Consider the following 19,208-nt stretch of genomic DNA (forward strand, 5'->3'; position numbering starts at 1 on the left):
GGGAATACCAATGTGCACCGATAGCGGTGTGTGATCTGAAATGCCCCCACCTAAGTAATTAGCTCCTCCCACTAATTGTAACATTGGCGCATTGGCGAATGCCAAATCTATCCTCGAGGAGGACGTGTGTTTTTGATAAATGCGAATAGCTTTTGGTGGTGGGGTTTTTCCATCACCACAATTCTGTCAGGGAGGCCGTAGCCGCCCAGGCAGAAAGATCGGCAGATGCCACCCTAGCTACATTCGATGAGTCTAGAGCGGCAGAGAGTATGGCATTGAAATCCCCTGCTATAATGAGAGGAAGATGAATGTAAGGGGCTAATTTACCAAAGAGGTCATAGAGAACCTGAACCTGAAAAGGAGGAGGTATATAGACATTAACTAAGACCATTTGGCATGCACTAATGTCAGCTATAACTATCAGGAACTTGCCGCCCGGATCTAACATGACATGGTGTATGGTGCAGTTTACGGCCTTGGTAATCAGGATTGACACTCCCCTAGCATAGGTGGAGTATGTTGCGTGCATCGCCCGCTATATCCAGGCTCTACACAATGCCAGTACCCTGCTCCCATCCAGATGTGTCTCCTGTAAAAACACCACGTGCGGTGTGATCGTCTTCAAATATTGGAACATCAAGGCTCTACAAAATTTGTCATTTAAGCCTTGAACACCCCAAGATACCACATTAACCGTTGATCCTGCCATACTCACATTTTAACTTAACATATATTATATAGTGTACCTGTATCAAAGAGAAGCAGCAAAGTAGGCTATGTAAATCATGTGTGCACCATATCATTTGTATAACAGAATGGCCATAGTGAAGAGCTGCACCCGCCAAGTAGAAAAATCTCAAAACCCCTTTAACTCCCTGCTGCTGTGTAGCAAACCAAAACAAAAAATACAGGTAGCTTTTTCCCAAAACTTGTCCAAAAAAAGTCCTGGAAGGCATGACCATAGAAAAGGTCAAAATGAGACAATAGAAAAAAGAACAGTGCAAAAAAGAGCACATAAAAGAACTGTTCAAGGCTCCATTATTCTGAAGACATAGTGTCTGTGTCTGTAGCGCTCCATAGCTCTGCAAAGGATACTTGTCAGTTGCTCACATGGATAAGTTGTTAAATTGTGCCCCTTCCCCACCCCCCAGATTAGTGAAAGTTCCTACATGAGGAGGTATACATGGTGCAAACAGAGGCCAAGTTTGAGGATACCTGTACGTTTGCAGATTCTTATGCATGAAAAAACTGATGGCCAAACTCCCCACTGCTCCCTCCCCACCCTGAACCGGAAAATCCAGAACAGCATTAACCAGTGATAGTAAGTAGTATGTTGGGTTAATCAAACCGCCATGGAACTTGAACAGATGAGCATTGGGTCAAAAACATCAGCCAGGATTGCAGATTGGAGAGTAGACTCAAGAATTACTGCAGAGATAGTAACCAGGTGTTCGCCTCGTCAGGGAATTAAAAAAAACTTCACTGAACCGCCATGCTGAACTCGGAGGCGACTTGGGTAGAGCATGGAGTATTTGATATCACGTTCCCGGAGTTGTCTTCTGACATTAGTGAAAGTTTTGCGACGTCTTTGCAAGTCTGCAGAGAAGTCAGGATAGAGATGCACCACTGTATGCTCAAAGGGAAGGGTGGGATGTTTGCGGGCCACATGTAGGATGCGGTTACGGTCTCTGTAATTGAGAAATCTCACTAGGAAGGGCCTCGGTGGAGCCCCAGGGGTACTCCGGCCAGTCGGAACTCTATGAGCCCTTTCCACCACAAATGTTGTTGGGACCTCGGTCAGGTTAAGAAGTGTCTTAAAGAATGCTTCCGCAAACTTAGCTGGGTGGTCCCCCTCTGCCCCCTCTGGGAGACCCAGGACCCATTACATTATTCCTTCGAAGACGGTTTTCCACGTCATTAAATTTAGCTACCAGGGATTGGACGGTGCACTGCCATGTGTGAAGGGCAACATCATGGCGGGCAATGAGGTCCTCCATGGTGGAAATTCTAGACTCGATCTCAGAAAGCCTGCCCCTGAATCCCTGAATTTGTTCAGATCTGCCCTGATGAGGTTACATTCCTCAGCCAGATGGTCGATGCAGACCAGTAAGGAGGTTCTGCTCTGTTCTATGGCCGCAAGGATGACAGTGGTATCACTTGCTTGTGGAAGCGTCTGAGGAGGTGGGGAGGCTGTTGGAATTGCTGCCTGCTCCATGTCCGCTAAAAGCGCTTTAAATTGATCCAATATGGTTGTCACATACCTGATGGCGGAGCCCAGAGTGCAGGGAGTGGCCTCTCGTGTGCCTCTGGCTCAAGAACCCCTGATAGAGGAAACAAGGACTCCAGAGCGCAGGGGGCCACAAATGCCTGGCAGGTGGCAGGTGTCTCTGTAGTTCAACTGGAGCACTGGAACAGCAGATTGTAAGAAGATGCACCGGATCACTGGCAGGAACACTGGAACCACTGGCTGTGAGAAGAAGCACTGTAGCAGGCAGGAACTCTGGAACAGCAGGCAGCAGGAAGGTGTTCTGTAGTTCAGCTGGAGCACTGGAACAGCAGGCTGTAAGAGGGTGCACTGGAACTCTGGCAGGAACACTGGAACCACTGGCTGTGAGGAGAAGCACTGTAGCAGGCCGGAACTCCGAAACAGCAGGCAGCAGGGAGGTGCTCTGTAGTTCAGCTGGAGCACAAGCAGAATCAGACAGGCCGGGTCAACACTGGCGGGCAAGCAGGTACCAAACGGAGGCAGAAGAGTAGTCAGGATACAGTCCGGGTTGGCAACAGGCAGGTAGCGTATAACCGTAGGAAGAGGCAGGAGAATAGTCAAACAAGCCGGGGTCAGGGACTGGCAGCAAACAGGAGTAGTCAGGAGCAGGCCGGGTAAACAGGAAGCAGGTAGGCAGGTATTCAGGTAGTTTAGGGTCACAGGGAACGCTGTAGACCGGACAGCAAGGAAGGATGCTGACAGGCTCCTTTAAATAGGCCTAATGGCGCCAAACGCTGTCACACTGCACGTCCGCGCGCATCCGTGCGCACTCGTGCACGCCCGTGTGCCGATCGTACGTGCCTGTTCGTACCATCATGCACCCGCGTACACCCGTTCGTACTAACGCGCACCCGCATGCGTCCGTTCGTGCCAACACGCCTCCACACGCGTCCTCTGGCTCTAACAACAGTGATTCTGTTAACCGATCTTCCGCCGACGGCTGTGCTAACAGGACGCCTTTCATGACAATGGTACTGGGACACTGGGTGGGCAGCGCGGTCGCCTTTTTGGTCGCTGTTTTGCTCTTTGAGGGCATGGGCAAGCGGTCTGGAGTCAGGATAAGATTCAGGATGGTGGGCCTGTTTCTTTAAAGAGTCTGTGGTAGCAGAGAGGGAGACTGTCATGCAGGGGTGACAGACATCTGTGGCTGGTGTAATGCTGAGCACCCTGACAAAAGCCTAATGGTGCTGGCTGACAGCCCCCAGATGCAGCAGTCACCACCCGTCCCTCTCAGAGATGTGTTCACAGAAGTGGAAGTGTGTGATGGCCGGCCCTTCCACTAATCACGGCACCCGGCCGAGGAAAACACAGCAGGCCCCATAGGCCTCAAGATGGCGGCAGTCCGTGTGTGTATGCGGCCGGTCATGTGAAGCTGCTCGGGTACCCCTGCTGCTGGCCACCGATCAGTCTCCTCCTGGGATGCTACTGCGGATGCGCGGGTGTGAGGCGATCGCTCATCCCGCAGATCGCGGCACACGAGTGCGGAGGATTCTGGAGGCTCCGTAGGCCTCAAAATGGTGGCGGGTCCCTGCTGAGTGTAGAAGGCCGCAGTCCGTGTATCCACACAGCCAGGCCGCCAATCTCCAAAAGGTATGATGGGACTAAGGCAGGGGACGCCCTGGGACAGGCAGGGTTGCTTTGTATGCTCACCGGGCTTTTCTGGGAAGAGGATGGCTGAGGATTAGTATAGGATAGACGGGGCTCTACAGCGGCACGTCTTCCTCAGTTCACATCCGGACACGCCCCCCCCATGCTCTCAACTTTGTGAGAACAGTTTGGGGATGGCACTTCCTGTTCCAACATGACTGCGCACCAGTGCACAAAGCAAGATCCATAAAGACATGGATGAGCGAGTTTGGGGTGGAGGAACTTGACTAGCCTGCATAGAGTCCTGAACTCAACCTGAAAGAACACCTTTGGGATGAATTAGAGCGGAGACTGTGAGCCAGGCCTTCTTGTCTAACATCAGTGCCTGACCTCACAAATGCGCTTCTGGAGGAATGGTCAAACATTCCCATAAACACACTCCTAAACCTTGTGGACAGCCTTCCCAGAAGAGTTGAAGCTGTTAAGGGTAGGTCAACTCAATGTTGAAACTCTACGGACTAAGACTGGGATACCATTAAAGTTGATGTTCGTGTAAAGGCAGGTGTCCCAATACTTTTGGTAATATAGTGTGTGTATACTGTATATATATATATATATATTTGTAGATTATTGTTTATAAATATTGTTTATAAATATTTCACACAGGCGCTACATCGCTAAAAATAGTGCCTGCATAGCGCCTGTAAAGAGCCTCTCCTGTGTCTCCAGTGTGAAAGCCCAAGTGCTTTCACACTGGAGCGGTGCGCTTGCAGGACGTTCAAAAAAGTCCTGCAGGTCGCATCTTTGCAGCGCTGTAGGAGCGGTGTATTTACCGCTCCTAAAGCTCCCCTCCCCATTGGGGCAGCCGCTCCAAACCCCCTGGCATAGTGCCGCTTTTTTGGCCGCTAATGGGGGTTAAAACCACCCCGCTAGTGGCCGAATAGCGCCGCTAAAACAACGGTAAAGTGGCGCTAAAAATAATGTTGATTTACCACCGGCAACCCGCCTGCCTCAGTGTGAAAGTAGCCTTAAGATAACTGGAGACAATAGTTTTGTTTAACAAATTGTATGAATGTGAAAGGAAAAAAGAAAAGTTTAATAAAGATTATTTGAAAGAAAAAAATGTAATCACTTGTAATTGTGGTAGAATGACTGAGTTACCAAAAATGTTCCTTGCTATTTCATTAATATTGCTATGTTTATTCCCCATGATGCTGTGCAGTGGTACTATGGGACCTCAAAGGGGAAAAAATAGATTTAAAAAAGAATTATAATCAGATAAGTTGAGGACAGAGGACTGACAACTTGTTTGGATGTGCTACTTGTAAAAATAATGGTAACCAATTCATTTTACTGTGTGATGAATTAAATAACAGAGCACAGTGCTAACTTGCTGCTTACTTTTGGAAGAAAGTACCCTCGGAAGTAGACATCTTGAGTAATGGCATGTGGGACATTAGTTGGAACGATATTTCCGAATCTTTGAATCTCGTGAATAACAGCATCTGTGTACGGCATGTCCTTACGATGACTTGCCTGTGGAGGAGATGATCCAATCACCTTTTGAATTTCTTTTTGGACTTTACCTGGTTCCAATACAAAAGTTAAAGCTGAAGTGGCAAGTAAAATGTTCAGTTACAATAAATACTTACTTTAAACCTTGCTGATACATATTTTTAATTTTAACAGATTTGCATAATTGATTTGCACTTTTTTTTTTCAGTTACAATAGTTTTTTATTGAGTTTTTACATACAATAAATCAAAAACATAACAAAAGGAAAGTTTCAGCATTGCTCTCATTATAAAAGAATATAAAGGAGTATAAAGGAAATAACACACAGAAATAAGGTAAGAAACCATAACACATTCAATCCATATGCTCATCCATAAAAAGAACTTAGTGTAGGTTAAACAAAAGGGAGCACATGTAATTTAATTACCTTATTTTCATCACTAAGCATACAGTAAGTAGTCGCAACATTACATACAGTACAGCTAGGTTTGCTCAGTCATTTTGTAACAAAGTTCTTGTACCAAGTTAGCCACGAAGCCCATTTTTGTTTTCCAAGAAGGTATGTGTCTCTATTGGGTGAAATTAAGAGTTTGTAGGTATAGTGTGTCTGAGTCGTTGTTATGACATCCGTCAGAGTTGGAGGTGAGCTGGATTTCCAGTGATAGACTGGCTGCAAGTAGAATATGTATAGCCACTGTGCGGGTTGAAGGAGGAAATTTGTCTATGTTCACGTTTAGCGGTGCCAGATCAGGAGATGGTGGAGTAGGAAGGCCAGTAATATTGGTAATCAATGAGAATACATCTGACCAAAATTTAGTTATACGTGGGCAGTCCCATAGTATATGTTTTAATGTGCCATTTTGGTCACACCCTCTCCAACATTTTGGGGAGTGTACTTTGATGGGGTAAGGTACCATTGTTGGGCTACTTTTTGGGTAATTTCCCAAAGAGTTTCTCTAGAGGTAGCCTTATATATATAGAGTTTATTGCTAGTTCCCATTGAGCCGGTGTGTAACTGGCTTGAAGGTCATGTTCCCATTTTGTTAGTGGGGTGGTTTTGGTGAATGTAGTTTTTTCCTTTAACGTAGAGTATATTACCGATATCCCCTTAGTCATAAGTGAGGAGGGCTTTAGATATTCCCACATCCTTGAGGGTATAGAGGTGTGGATTTGTGGGTTGTGAGGAAGGCAGTGAGCTATTTGGAGGTATAGGTATGAATCAGATGGCTGAAGACACAGGTCTCCTGTAAGCTGGGCAAAGGATTTAAGGGTCCCTTTGTCGAATAGTGCGTCTATCGTGTTTGAAGCTTCTCTAGTCCAATTGGTTAGGTGGAAGTCTGGTATAAGGTGTTTTAGGATGGTGAGAGGTGGTGACATGTTAGTGAGTGGAGTGTTCCTCGATGGAGAGGTAATTACTCTCCACCATGCCAAGGCAGAGGCCTTAATTGTGTTAAGGAAATATTTTGGGATGGTCGTCCTTGGTCATCTACTAAGAAGCTAGAGTTGTAAGTTGTTGTGGGGAACTGTGGAACATTCCAACACACCCCATAGGGTACATGGGGAAGCCTAAGCCATTCTTTTAAGTGTGCCAAGATAGCAGCATGGTAGTAGTCCATTAGATCAGGAAAGGATACAGATCTATGTTTGAGTATCGTGTTGTATGCACAACGAGGCCTTTTTCCTTGCCAAACGTATCTAGATAGTAGTGTTTGCAGTGAGCGGAGATAGGATTTAGGGATACAAATTGGGGTGGTTCGAAACAGGTATAAGAGTTTAGGTAATACAATCATTTTGAATGGCGCTAGGTGACCCGTCCATGAGAATTCAAATTTAGAAAGAGATTGTAGGTCTTGAGCATATTGTCGTTTAAAGGGTAGGAAGTTATTATGAAACAACTGTTTGGTAGATTTGGTTAAGGTTATGCCCAGGTATGTTATTCCCAAATCTTTCCACTGGTAGGGATAGAGATTTGTTAACAGGTTCCTAGTCGTCCCATCAAATCCTAAGTCTAGAATATGGGATTTAGTATTATTTACTTTATAGTAGGATATGTTTCCGAAGTTAAGAATTTGTTGTATTCTGGGTAAGGAAGTAAGTGGGTTAGTAATCATGAGGATTACGTTGTCCGCGAATAGACTTATTCTGTGATTGGTATTCCCTACTTTGGCGAAAGAAATAAGTGTGTCTGAACAGATCTGCTCTGCTAGGGGCTCCATGACTAGACTGAAGCTTAGAGGGGATAGGGGGCAGCCTTGCCTTGTCCCATTTGTTATGCAGAAGGGATGCAAAGGCATCCCATCCACATAAACCTTGGCAGGGGGTTGGGAGTAGAGTGTCGATATAGCTTGTAAAATTCTGTCTTTGAATCCAAATTTATGCAAAACCGATTTAAGGTAACCCCAATGTAGTCTGTCGAACGCCTTCTCTGCATCTAAGGAAAGAAGCAGAGAAGGCGTTCTGGTGCGTTCAGCGAAATGTACAACATTAATTAGTCGTCTGGTTGCATCAGCTGATTGTCTGCTTTTAGTAAATCCTATCTGGTCTCTATGAATAAGTGAGGGCATGTATTTCATAAGTCGAGTCGCTATCAATTTGGTATATATCTTGATGTCTATGTTAAGGAGTGAAATCGGGCGAAAGTTCTGGGGTGTGTTAGGCTCTTTTCCCGGTTTCGGTAATGTTATAACCAATGCTTTCAACATCTCTGCTGGAGATTTGCACAATTTTTTAATTGTTTATATAGAATCTTTATTATACAGGTTCATCCATTAGGAAAACCTAGCACTAGCCACATGATGCTTGGTTGTGTCTAGGAGGAAAAGCAACTGCATGGCGCCCCAACTGCTGGCAAAAATTGGCATTCATTTTTTTGTTTTTTGTTTGACTAACCAACATTTTTCCAAAATTATGCACTCTCTAAAGCAGCCTTTCTCAATCTTTTCAACGAGGAGGAATTCTTGAGATAACTTTCCAGTCTCAGGGAACCCATGCTAAAAGTGAATATATCTACAACTCATAATACATTAGTGTGATAGTCGCTGGGAAGAATGCAACTTACATTTGTGGCCATTGGGAAGAATTACCCCCTTGGGCTAAAGCCGAAGCAACCTCTGGAGGAACCCTAGGGTTCCGTAGAACCCTGGCTGAGATGCCCTGCTATCATTGTTTTTTCTTAAATCATTTTCTCGCTTTCAGAAATTATATTGACTACACAGGCTGTCATACAAAAGGCTGTTAACTCACATCATCATAAAAATATGGCTAAAGCATGCAAATAATTAATGGTAAAAAAAAGAGTTTTCAGATATACTGTATATACTATACTAACAACATAGCTGTAAGGCATTTCCAATAGACCATACAAAAGCCTTGCTTCTCTCTTACTTTGGATATCTGGGTGTGTTATCATCAACAGAATTCCCCAGCGAAGTGTGGTCGAGGTGGTCTCCATTCCAGCAGAAAAGAGATCAGTTACAAGCATTGTCAGGTTTTCATTGGTGAAAAATAATTTTTCAGTGGGCTTCTCCTGCAAGACAAGGTTTTTGAACTTTGTGATGAAGACTTTGTGACCATTTATTTTTGTGACCCAAAAATTGTTCTTTTCCACTCTAGACCTTTGAGCCAAACATTAGGCAAACACCTATTTACTGTAAATAGCTGAACTACCTACACCATTACATATTATTACCTGACAAAGGGTTTTTTAACTCTACCTGAGTGGACTGAAACCTCACTCTTCTCCTATTCAGTTTGTAAAACACATGTAGTGCTACCACTGCAGGGGCCACTGATTTTAACTGACTCTCCCCCAAACAGTACAGAGGCCACCATCCACCCAAGCAAATGCCTATTCACTTCAGCTCCAATAAACATGAAACAGCAAAGGGGTTAGGGGGCATGGGATACTCCAAATCGTTTAGCACATAACAACTTAAAGGACAGTCTTCTCCTTAAGCAACTGTGAATATTGGACAGTATAAGGCCTCACAGCTGGGGACCATAAGGCAAGTCTCTTTGGCAGCAGGTTACCCTGCACCACTGCACAGCTCTTGATACCCAGTGCAATCTCAGGAACACTTCACAGTACTGGAAGGCACTCTTCTCTAAGCTCATAGTCAAGTACACTGCTGAGGGTGGAGAATGGCCAGTATCTGAGAACCTATGAGAGGTGACTCAGTGCAAGCTGCCTCTGGCATTTACCTGTTTATGCCAAAAGCACACCATCACCAAGAATCAATTCAGGGTCATTACTCACAATACCCCAGGACAGCTGCCACATTTCAGCTTCCTCCAGACACATTCTAGTGAGTGAGCCAGTCCTTCTCTAGACCATCTTTGGTAAAGTCTTGCAGTCAGTCCCAGATTACTTCAAGATCCCAGCTCTGCCACTGCTGAGACATCACAAAACAGCAACACAATCCACAGGCCACCTCAGAGGCAATAGCCCCCCGAGGCTTGGAACTCTCCTTCCTGGGGAAAGACAATATCTCCAGAGCTTAAGACTATTTGTCTGTTTCCCAGCTATCATCTGGGCAAACCATCTCATGGATTGGCTAGGCCCTGACAATTATTCAGGTTTGTTATTTTAATTCTCCTTCCCTAAGTTCTAGAAAGTTTTCTAGAGGAAGGGCGAAGCAATGAAACTACCAGTCTGTGAAATCATGAACAGACCAGGCCAAACAATCTCTGCTCCCTTGATTACAGAAGGAGCTAAAAACTAAATTTACTTAGCAGTCTACTTAGGAGGGCACTACACATAGTTTGCTCTAGTATCTGCTGCCACCCTGATGACTGGACAAGAAAGAAACACACTGAAAAACCTATGGCTCCAGTGTCCTCAGTTTCTCCTGCGAAACCAGGAAGTGAGGGGGAAGACTCTGAAATCAGTGGCAGTGATATAAAGCTAGGTAAGATCTTAGGGATGGAGGAAGGAGGGGGCCATGGTTAGATTTTTTACCTTAATGCAGAGAATACATTAAGGTATAAAAACGTTTAGACTTTAGTACTAATTTAAATGTCTTTTCTTCCAATCTTGCAATGGCCATTTTTAAGCTTAAAGTCATAGTCAAGCAAAAAACTACATAAAATCTGTTTTAGGCTAGGTTCACACTGCTGCAGTGCGAATTTACCGCGATTTTACCGCGAATTTACCGCGATTTTACCGCGAATTTACCGCGATTTTACCGCGAATTTCAGGAGTTGGATATAGCTGCGATTGATAGTCTAGCCAATGGAATCATAATGTAAAAAAAAAAAGGGTCTTAACTTCCTGTGTACTTCCTGGTTTTTGTGGAGAGTAGTGTGGTGGAATTCGCACATATGTGAACCAATCAATGCGATTCAAGAACGATTTACATTGATGTCTATGGAGACTAAATTCGCAACGCAACGCAGTAAACTCGCACAGGACCTTTTTTTCACGCAGGTTATATTCGCAACGCGTCGATGTGAACGGCACTAATGTTAATCTATGTAATTTAAATGACTTGCGAATTTGAGCGATCGCAACGGCTCAAATTCGCAATAGAATTCGCAGCAGTGTGAACCTAGCCTTAAGTGGCATTTTTTTAAGTAATTGCTTCTCTTTTGAATTTTTCAGTTTACCTCTTGCTGTTTTACCAAGAATGCATCAACAAGATTCCTCTGGTCGTTTACATCCAGTTCCTTCCTTTGGGTGGTAAAGGTCTCCCTAATAAACGCATGCATTTCTATTTGGTTTTTAATGACCTTCCTGTGAGTTCCAGGCAACCAACGTAAAATTGATGGAAATGCATTATACAGCTGCCAAAACAAAAAAGGAACATGAAATATACAGTACTGTATGCTAAAATATTATTATTGAGCACATTAATGGAACTAATTTGAGAAATATTATATCTGTCATTTAAACTTCAAAATAAAATAATTTAGAAAAGCAAGCAGTGTGAGTACCTGAATTTGACTTTGCTTGCAGTACCAGCACAGCAGAGTTCATAGGGAGTGAAAAGCACCACGAGGAGCCAATCAGTTGTGCTGTACTGATCATGTGCTAATATTAAGTATGTTGATAGGATAAGAGATCAGAGTGGCAGAGAAATAAGCTCAGTGGTATGCTGCTTCTGCTTTTACTGTACAGTCATAGGGTAGGCAAATAACAAAACCTGTACCGTATTTGCCGGTGTATAAGACGACTGGCGTATAAGACGACCCCCCTAATTTTCCATTTTTTTTTTTTACAGTTTTTACCTATACTCACTATACAAGATGACCCCCTTTCCGAGGCTACATATTTCCTTTTTCTGGCTGGAGCTGGAGCCATTCAGTGCTGAATACTATGAATGAATACAAAGCCTGCTCGGATTGGCAGACACTGTAACATCATCAACCCGCTCCTCTCTGACTCTCAAAGTCAATCCGAGCAGGCTACTGTATGTAGCCTGCTCGGATTGGCAGAGGTTGTTACTCCAATCCGAGCAGGCTCTGTATTTATTAATAGAATACATCACTTGCCGGGATTGGCTCAGCGATGTATACTGTATGTAGCTGAAGTATTATCGCACACCCAGTGGGCTGACATCCAGTGGGCGGCATTTTATACCCGGCATATAGGATGACCCCCCCACTTTTTGGCCGTTTTTTTAATGTTTAAAAGGGCGTCTTATACGGAAAATACGGTAAGTGTTACCTAAAGCGGTTGTAAAGCCTTAATTTTTATTTTCCTAAAATAATAAACATTATACTTGCCCGCTTTGTGCAATGATTTTGCACACAGTGGCCCCGAAGCTCCTCCTCTTCTGTCTATGACCCCATAGCAAGTTGCTGTCACAACTACTGGGACATTTTTTACCTTAATGCAGGGAAATGCATTAAAGTGGTTCTAAAGGCTAAAGGTTTCTAGGCACTAAGGTAAAAACCTTCAGTATGCTGCTCCCCCCACAGCCCCCCCCCATGATCCAGTGATGTGCATGAGAGTGGCTGCTCTCCTGGGTCTCTGTCTCCTCACTGGCTGAGAGACAGCAGTGGGAGCCAATGTTACCTGCTGCTGTCAACCACAGCCAGTGAGGAGGGTGCAGGGTTGGGGCTGAGCCCTTTCAGGGTGTCATATGGATGACGCACGAGTGTCCCTATAGCAAGTGACTTGCTTTGGGTGCACTCAGAGAAGAGGAGGAGCCAGGTGTGCCAGCAGGGGAAGAGGATGATCAAAAAATAACCTTTAATATCATGTTAAGGTGAAAAAAATATCTTGCCTTTAGAACCATTTCAACTGCAGCAGAGAAAAGGGGTGTGACAGTGAGATTAGCTCATTAATGTGGTTCCTTTCACTTTCACTGTCCACGGGGTGGGAGTAGGGAGGAAACCTGTAAGTGAAACTGAAACTGAAGCTGCATCAAAGAATGATCAAGTCCCTCTCCTGACAGGCAGAGCTGTGCTGTGTAGAAGAGCTGTGTACATTTCAGAACTGGATGGACAGAAATATAACTCATTTGATAAGTAAAACAGCTCACTTATACAGTATGTATTTCATATGTGTATGTAGCTGCTTGTCCAAGTTTCAACTAAAGAAACCCGAAGAAATATCAAACTGTATTCCAAAACTACAATTGCATTCTGGATTTAGTAGGACAATGTGTAGATCTGATTGGTTGCTTCTGCAAATACTAGAATGGCCTATATCAAGAATTGAATTTAGTTGCTTACCATAGCTGCTGGACTGCCAAGGATTTGGATATTTTCCATATATATATTCAAAAGCCTCAGATATGTTGAATCCTTGTAATCAAATCGATGGCTCAGCAATATGGAAACAATTATGTTGGCCACCGCAGCGTTCATAGTCATGGTGTGATCAAATGGTTCTCCTATAATTAGGACACAGAGAAAATAAATGTTACTGAAATGAAAAGTGTATGTGGGGTTTAGCTTTTCATAAATCATAAGGCCCCTTCCACATGGGGCGGCTCCATTGGCGTCCACTTGCTTAGCAGGTGATCGGCCTGCTGGACCCCCCTGAGCAGGCGGATGGCTGGTCCGTATGCACTCTGCTTATGCAGAGTGGATACAGACACAGCCTGCTCTCCTCTATGGGAGGTCTGATGTTAATAAATTGCCTGTATGTTTACACTCTACTGCCATCCGATCCGCTCCACCAGCAGAATGGGGAACGGATCCCCATCCATCTGTTTTTAGCGGATAGGATCGGATGCATGTCCGTTTACACCCGCCGCTCCATAAGGCAGACTGGAAGGTCAGACCGGGTCCACCTGAAAAATGGACAGGCGGACCCAATCGGTCCGCTAGTGTGAAAGGGGTCTAACTCTTATAGAAGTGTTCCGCTTTCAGGCAAACCTTTGTGCAGACACCCCATTCACTACTGCTACCAATGAATTTCGATACCCACTCAGAAATCCAATTTGCAACTGCCAAGCTACTATCTTTGGTAAAACCAATCTTCTTTCTGGCAGGATGCAATCCTCTTTTAAAACACAATGCTTCTGATGCAGGCTGTGAATCCTAGGGGTAGATTACCCTGGAAAATCCACAAAAATGTCTTTCCAAGGTTCTGTTGGTAGAAGCAGCTCTAAGACCCCTTTCACACTGAGGCGCTTTTCAGGTACTTTCACGCTAAAAAAAGCACCTGAAAAGCTCACGAAAACCTATTTCCATTAAAGCACACCGCTCCACACTGGAGACACAGGAGAGGCTCTTTACAGGCGCTACACAGGCACTATTTTTAGCGCTGTAGCACCTGTAAAGCGCCTCAGTGTGAAAGTAGCCTTACACTAAGGCCCCTTTCACACTGAGGCACTTCTAAACTGCCAGTAAAACATTTGAGCACTTTTGAAGAGCTTTTCAGGCGGTTTTGAAGAGCTTTCCATTAATTTCAAAGGAGAGGGGCGTTTTTTCACTGCCCTGCCAGCCCACTGCCCCAGTGGGCTGGCAGTGGGCTGGCAGCCCACTGGGGCAGTGGGCTGGCAGGGCGGTGAAAAAACACCCCTCTCCTTTGAAATTAATGGAAAGCTCTTCAAAACCGCCTGAAAAGCTCTTCAAAAGTGCTCAAATGTTTTACTGGCAGTTTAGAAGTGCCTCAGTGTGAAAGGGGCCTTAGTGTAAGGCTACTTTCACACTGAGGCGCTTTACAGGTGCTACAGCGCTAAAAATAGTGCCTGTGTAGTGCCTGTAAAGAGCCTCTCCTGTGTCTCCAGTGTGGAGCGGTGTGCTTGCAGGATGGTCAAAAAAGTCCTGCAAGCAGCATCTTTGCAGCTCTGTAGGAGCGGTGAATACATCATCAGTATTCACCGCTTCTAAAGCGCCCCTTCCCATGGAAAACAATGGGGCAGCGGCGCTAAACAGCTGCAGCGGCGCTATGCCGGTGGTTTTAACCCTTTTTTGGCCGCTAGCGGGGGGGGGGTTAAAACTGCCACGCTCGCGGCCGAATAGTGCAGCTAAAATGACGGTAAAGCGTCGCTAAAAATAGCACCCTCCCGCCCGCCTGAGTGTGAAAGTAGCCTTTGTTGCCACTGAGCGCTATTAGAATCCTTTTTATTATTTTATTTTTATTTTTTTTCAGTGTTGTTTCCCATTCCAAAAATTAAGACAGATATATAATAGTAGGAAAAGCTGAGGGGGTCCACGTGAAGTCCACTCACAAAGCGTAAAAAAAATAGGTAAATTAATATTATTATTATTATTATCAGGTTTCCAGCAGTCATTATACAGGGCTTTGTGCAGTTTTCTCAAACAACCCATTCCATCAGAGGGACCACACATCCTACACACTGAACAGGAACTTCTTATAATGTATGAGCTCAAAAATGGGCATGGTAGAATATTACCTCTTCCCCAAGACCCAAGAACACCATTATTCCAGGCAGGGGAAAGGCACCCTAGGTCAAAGCATTGTAAACATCACTACCATTCACCTAATGGAGGCAATGATGGTGGGGATCTCCCCAGTGACTAGCCCCACTAATGAGCATCCAAAATACCTGAAACCTGGGTTAAGAAAATGATAGAAAGAAAAAAGAGTGGAACATGGTTTAAAGGGTAAATTGAAGCATTCCAAATTGGGACTCGCCCACATCAAACCAATCCCTTTCGTATGTGGGTCCTAAACCTATGGCTCAAGATAAGAAGGCTCACTGCAGGTATAAAAGATTATGGTATTCCGCAAAACACGTAAAATCTAACCAGTAGAACCAAGCTTTATGGAATTGGTCCTCTTTGTGATTAGAGGTTGCAACAATGTCCTTCATGGTTCAAATATCATTAATTCTGTTCAACCACAAATTTAATGGAGGTGGAGAAGTTTGTTTCTAGTAAAGTGAGTTACAGGCTTTAGCTGCATTTAGTAAATTACTCAAGAAGAGTGATCTTTATATCAAGGTATAATCAAGGGGGTAAAGACTATTATTTTAACACACCAATCCCTCCTCTACACATCAATATTATTTTCAGTAATCCTGAAATAAAAAAAGTACTAATAATAGCCATCGTAAAAAAATGAATAGAAAAAGATAATTAAAATAGTCTCCTCTGAGTGTTGTATACTGTATATGTTGTGTCCCACCTTTTATGTACGGTATTTTTCAGTTATTGATTTATGCTGACATCAAGTCATGGTGCTGCAGCTTGTTATTGTGTGCATTTGATACCGACTCTTTTGTTTTCCCTCTTGTTTTATGTTAGTTGATACAGCTGGCAGAAATGTAGAGCATTTGTAAGGTCGATGGAAGTTGTTTGAGAAAATCTCAAATTACTTTCTAATTCACCCCAAAGGTGTTCAGTAGGTCTGTGTGAAAGCTGGTTGATTTCTTCCACCCCAAACTCATCAACCATGTCTTTATGGACCTGGCTTTGCATCCCTGGACCCAATCATTTTTTTAGGGTCTCCAAGTACTGTTAGCCATAGAGTGTACATGACGTGAATCTTCTTTTACAGAAAGGATCCAAAAAACCTCTAAATGTTCCATGCACACTAGAGGTCCTCATGATCCTCATTACATTTATGTGTCTTTGATTTTACTATGAAAGCTGACCTAAGTCTATGAGATTCATAATTTACAGGTTAATGGAATGCAATTTGCAATAATAAAAGCTTTAAAGAAGAAATACCTTTGAATGATTTAATCTCTTTCACCAAACAATCACATTCTTCCGAAATCCTGTCTTCAATTGTCTTCCTCCCCATTCCGAAATCTTTTAGGGACGAAATGGTGAATCTTCTCATCACTTTCCAGTTTTCACCACTGGAAAAAGTCATGCCTGGGTAGGAAAAAGATGTAAATTTGTTAAGTTCACCCACGACTAATAAATGTTACTATACATTCTAAGTGAGCCCAGGTGATGTTCTTCAGTACCAACATACCTCCTGTAAGTAATACACTCTAATTCAGGGTTTCTCAACTATGGTTCTTCCAGAAGTTGCTAGGGATTCCTTGAGCACTGAGCAATTTTTGCCTCTCAGATAAGTTCCCACTGAAACCATTGATCTTTTTAGCTATCTGTAAGGTGGGAATTGTGCAAAAACATTGCTCAGAGCAGGTAAGTATGACATATGTATTTTTTTTTTTTTAAAGCTAAACCTTTAATATCACTTTATTTTAATTTAATTATAATCAACAAGCTTAAAATAAAATATCTTACTGCTTACAGGTGTTTAACCTCTTGAGGTAGGCCTCACACAAATGTGAGATGGCATGCAGATAGGCTTTAATGCTTGGCTGCAGCATATACAGTATGTGTCCATTGATTTGTGCTGGTAGCACACTCACTCTGCGCTCTTAGCACAATGACCGAGCTGACAGCTGCTGGCCACTGTTTATGATTGGGAGCATCTTGGGCTTCCAATAATGTGATCACTGTGAAAGCCAATCACAGCAATCATATAATCAGAAAGCGTGCCCCGGCTCCTGCCGTTACATACAGTTAGAGGGCAAAGGATTAAAACTTTCTCAATGCTGGATTAAAAAAATAAAAATAAATGGGCAGCAAGCTGCAGGGAAGGATTACTGTTCTCTGTGTAAAAGCAATGATGCTTATACATTTGAATGACAAATATTTTGGGATCACTACAGCTGAGTTAAGCAGCGAGGTGATGGACCAATATATAGAGACTTCTGCTTGTACACAGCAGTCCTTCTTTGCAGCCTGCTATCTATTTCTTTGGATACAAATGACAACCCCTTGAGAAGAGGCAATTTTAGGGGGGCATATGATCACCATGTGTAAATACAAAAATTATCCACATAGTGAACTTGGTGCAAAATGTTTCACTTTAAGGTTCATTGCAAAGGACAATGGGGCACTCTTTACATCTGGAGGAAAAATTGTTTACCTTCCTCATACAAAAAGGCTTCTTCACAGTAAGAGCTGTACAAATGTGGAATGGACTCCCTCAGCAACTGGCTCTTAACCATTATAGGTAATAACACCAGAGATTGTTGATCCAGGGAACATCTAATTGCCTTAGGACACATGTGTCAAACACAAGGCCCTTGGGTTGAATGCAGCCCACAAGTCAATTTCATGTGGCCCTTGCACCTCTCCTGCAGCTGCAGCACCCTACTTGTTTCCTCTGCTAGATCTTGAGCTTCTCTGTGCAGCCATGGAGAGGTTCATCCCTGACTTCCCCCATCTCTGCAGTTGGCAGTAGAGAGGAGGACAGAACTCCTCCCTCAGACCCTATACTTTCTGCTTCCCAGCTCCACCCTGACCTCCCCCATCTCAGCATTTGGCAGTAGAGAGGAGGACAGAACTCCTCCCTCAGACCCTGCACTTTCTGCTTCCCAGCTCCACCCTTAGCTTTTTCCCAGCAACATCACAAGGTAAAGGGGGTGCACTGTGATGTAAGGGACGGTGGGGGTGCTCTGGACATCTGCTTATAATTATCATAGGAATGATACAATTGATATTGACCCCTATCGGAGCCCTAGATGACTGATCAGCTTCAAATGATCGGATGTCCGATGCTGCCGCCACCATCTCCTCTAAGGGAATCCGGCAGTGAAGCCTTTTGGCTTCACAGATGGTTCCCTACTGCACATGCGTGAAGCGAGCTGCACTTTCTAATTGGCTCGGAAGCGGAGGAAGGAGGAGGCGGGCCAAACGTTAGAGGGATGGTGCTGCAACGCTTTCTCCTGGAAGTGGGGACAGGGACCTGCCAAAAACAGGTACCCCCTCCCCTCTGAAAGGTACCAAATGTGGCACCAGAGGGGGGAGGGGAATAAGTGGAAGTTACACTTTTGGATGGAACTCCACTTTAGGAAAAAAGCCCAGTACTAGACCTAAGCTTGACAATTGCTCCTAAAAATCCTGTTGGATCTATTCCTATTTGGAGAAGAGGAGAACAGGGCTGGGTCCTTTCGCCTTAGATTCACACATATATACTGTATATATTAGGGATGCACCAATATCCTTTTTTTATTGCCGATACCGAATACCCATACTTTGTGGTGCTATTTGCATCCATACAGTGCTTGTGGAACCCATCATGCAGGAAGGTTTCCCCGCTCCTGTGTAAACCCAGGCTTGTCATAGTGATTTTACGCCTGAGTTCACACAGGAGCGGGGAAAGCTCCCTGCATGACGAGTTCCGCCAGCTCTGGCTCCCGATCTGACTGTGAACATCTGCGGCTTCGGCTTGGGCTCCTCCTGCCTCTTCCATGGCTTTGTTATCTGCATTTCTAGCAGCTCTCAGATTGCCACTATCCCCGCTGTCAGACGCTGAAAAGCCGATTCACCGGTCTGGGAATTTGAAATCCCTGTGGCTTTCGCTCCTCTTTAGACAGTACAGGCTTGACAGCTTCTGACTGGTCAGTGCCGTTCATGTGATTAGAATCCCTGTAGACCGTACTGTCAGAAC

The 19,208-nt window shown here is 44.3% G+C and overlaps 1 protein-coding gene across 4 annotated transcripts in view; it reads right to left on the reverse strand.

The window, feature by feature from the left end:
* The window catches only part of LOC141139173 (cytochrome P450 2C5-like), a 117,325-nt gene that overhangs the window by 25,968 nt on the left and 72,149 nt on the right, over positions 1–19,208 (reverse strand). For all 4 annotated transcript variants that reach the window (XM_073625074.1, XM_073625076.1, XM_073625075.1 and 1 more), the window contains exons 4-8: positions 16,460–16,609; positions 13,046–13,206; positions 10,973–11,149; positions 8,753–8,894; positions 5,255–5,439 (exon numbers count right to left, since the gene is read on the reverse strand). In XM_073625074.1, coding sequence (XP_073481175.1) covers positions 5,255–5,439; positions 8,753–8,894; positions 10,973–11,149; positions 13,046–13,206; positions 16,460–16,609 — 815 coding nt within the window. The remainder of the gene's footprint in view (positions 1–5,254; positions 5,440–8,752; positions 8,895–10,972; positions 11,150–13,045; positions 13,207–16,459; positions 16,610–19,208) is intronic.

The sequence above is a fragment of the Aquarana catesbeiana genome, linkage group LG04 (assembly GCF_042186555.1).
Source record: "Aquarana catesbeiana isolate 2022-GZ linkage group LG04, ASM4218655v1, whole genome shotgun sequence".
NCBI lineage: Eukaryota > Metazoa > Chordata > Amphibia > Anura > Ranidae > Aquarana > Aquarana catesbeiana.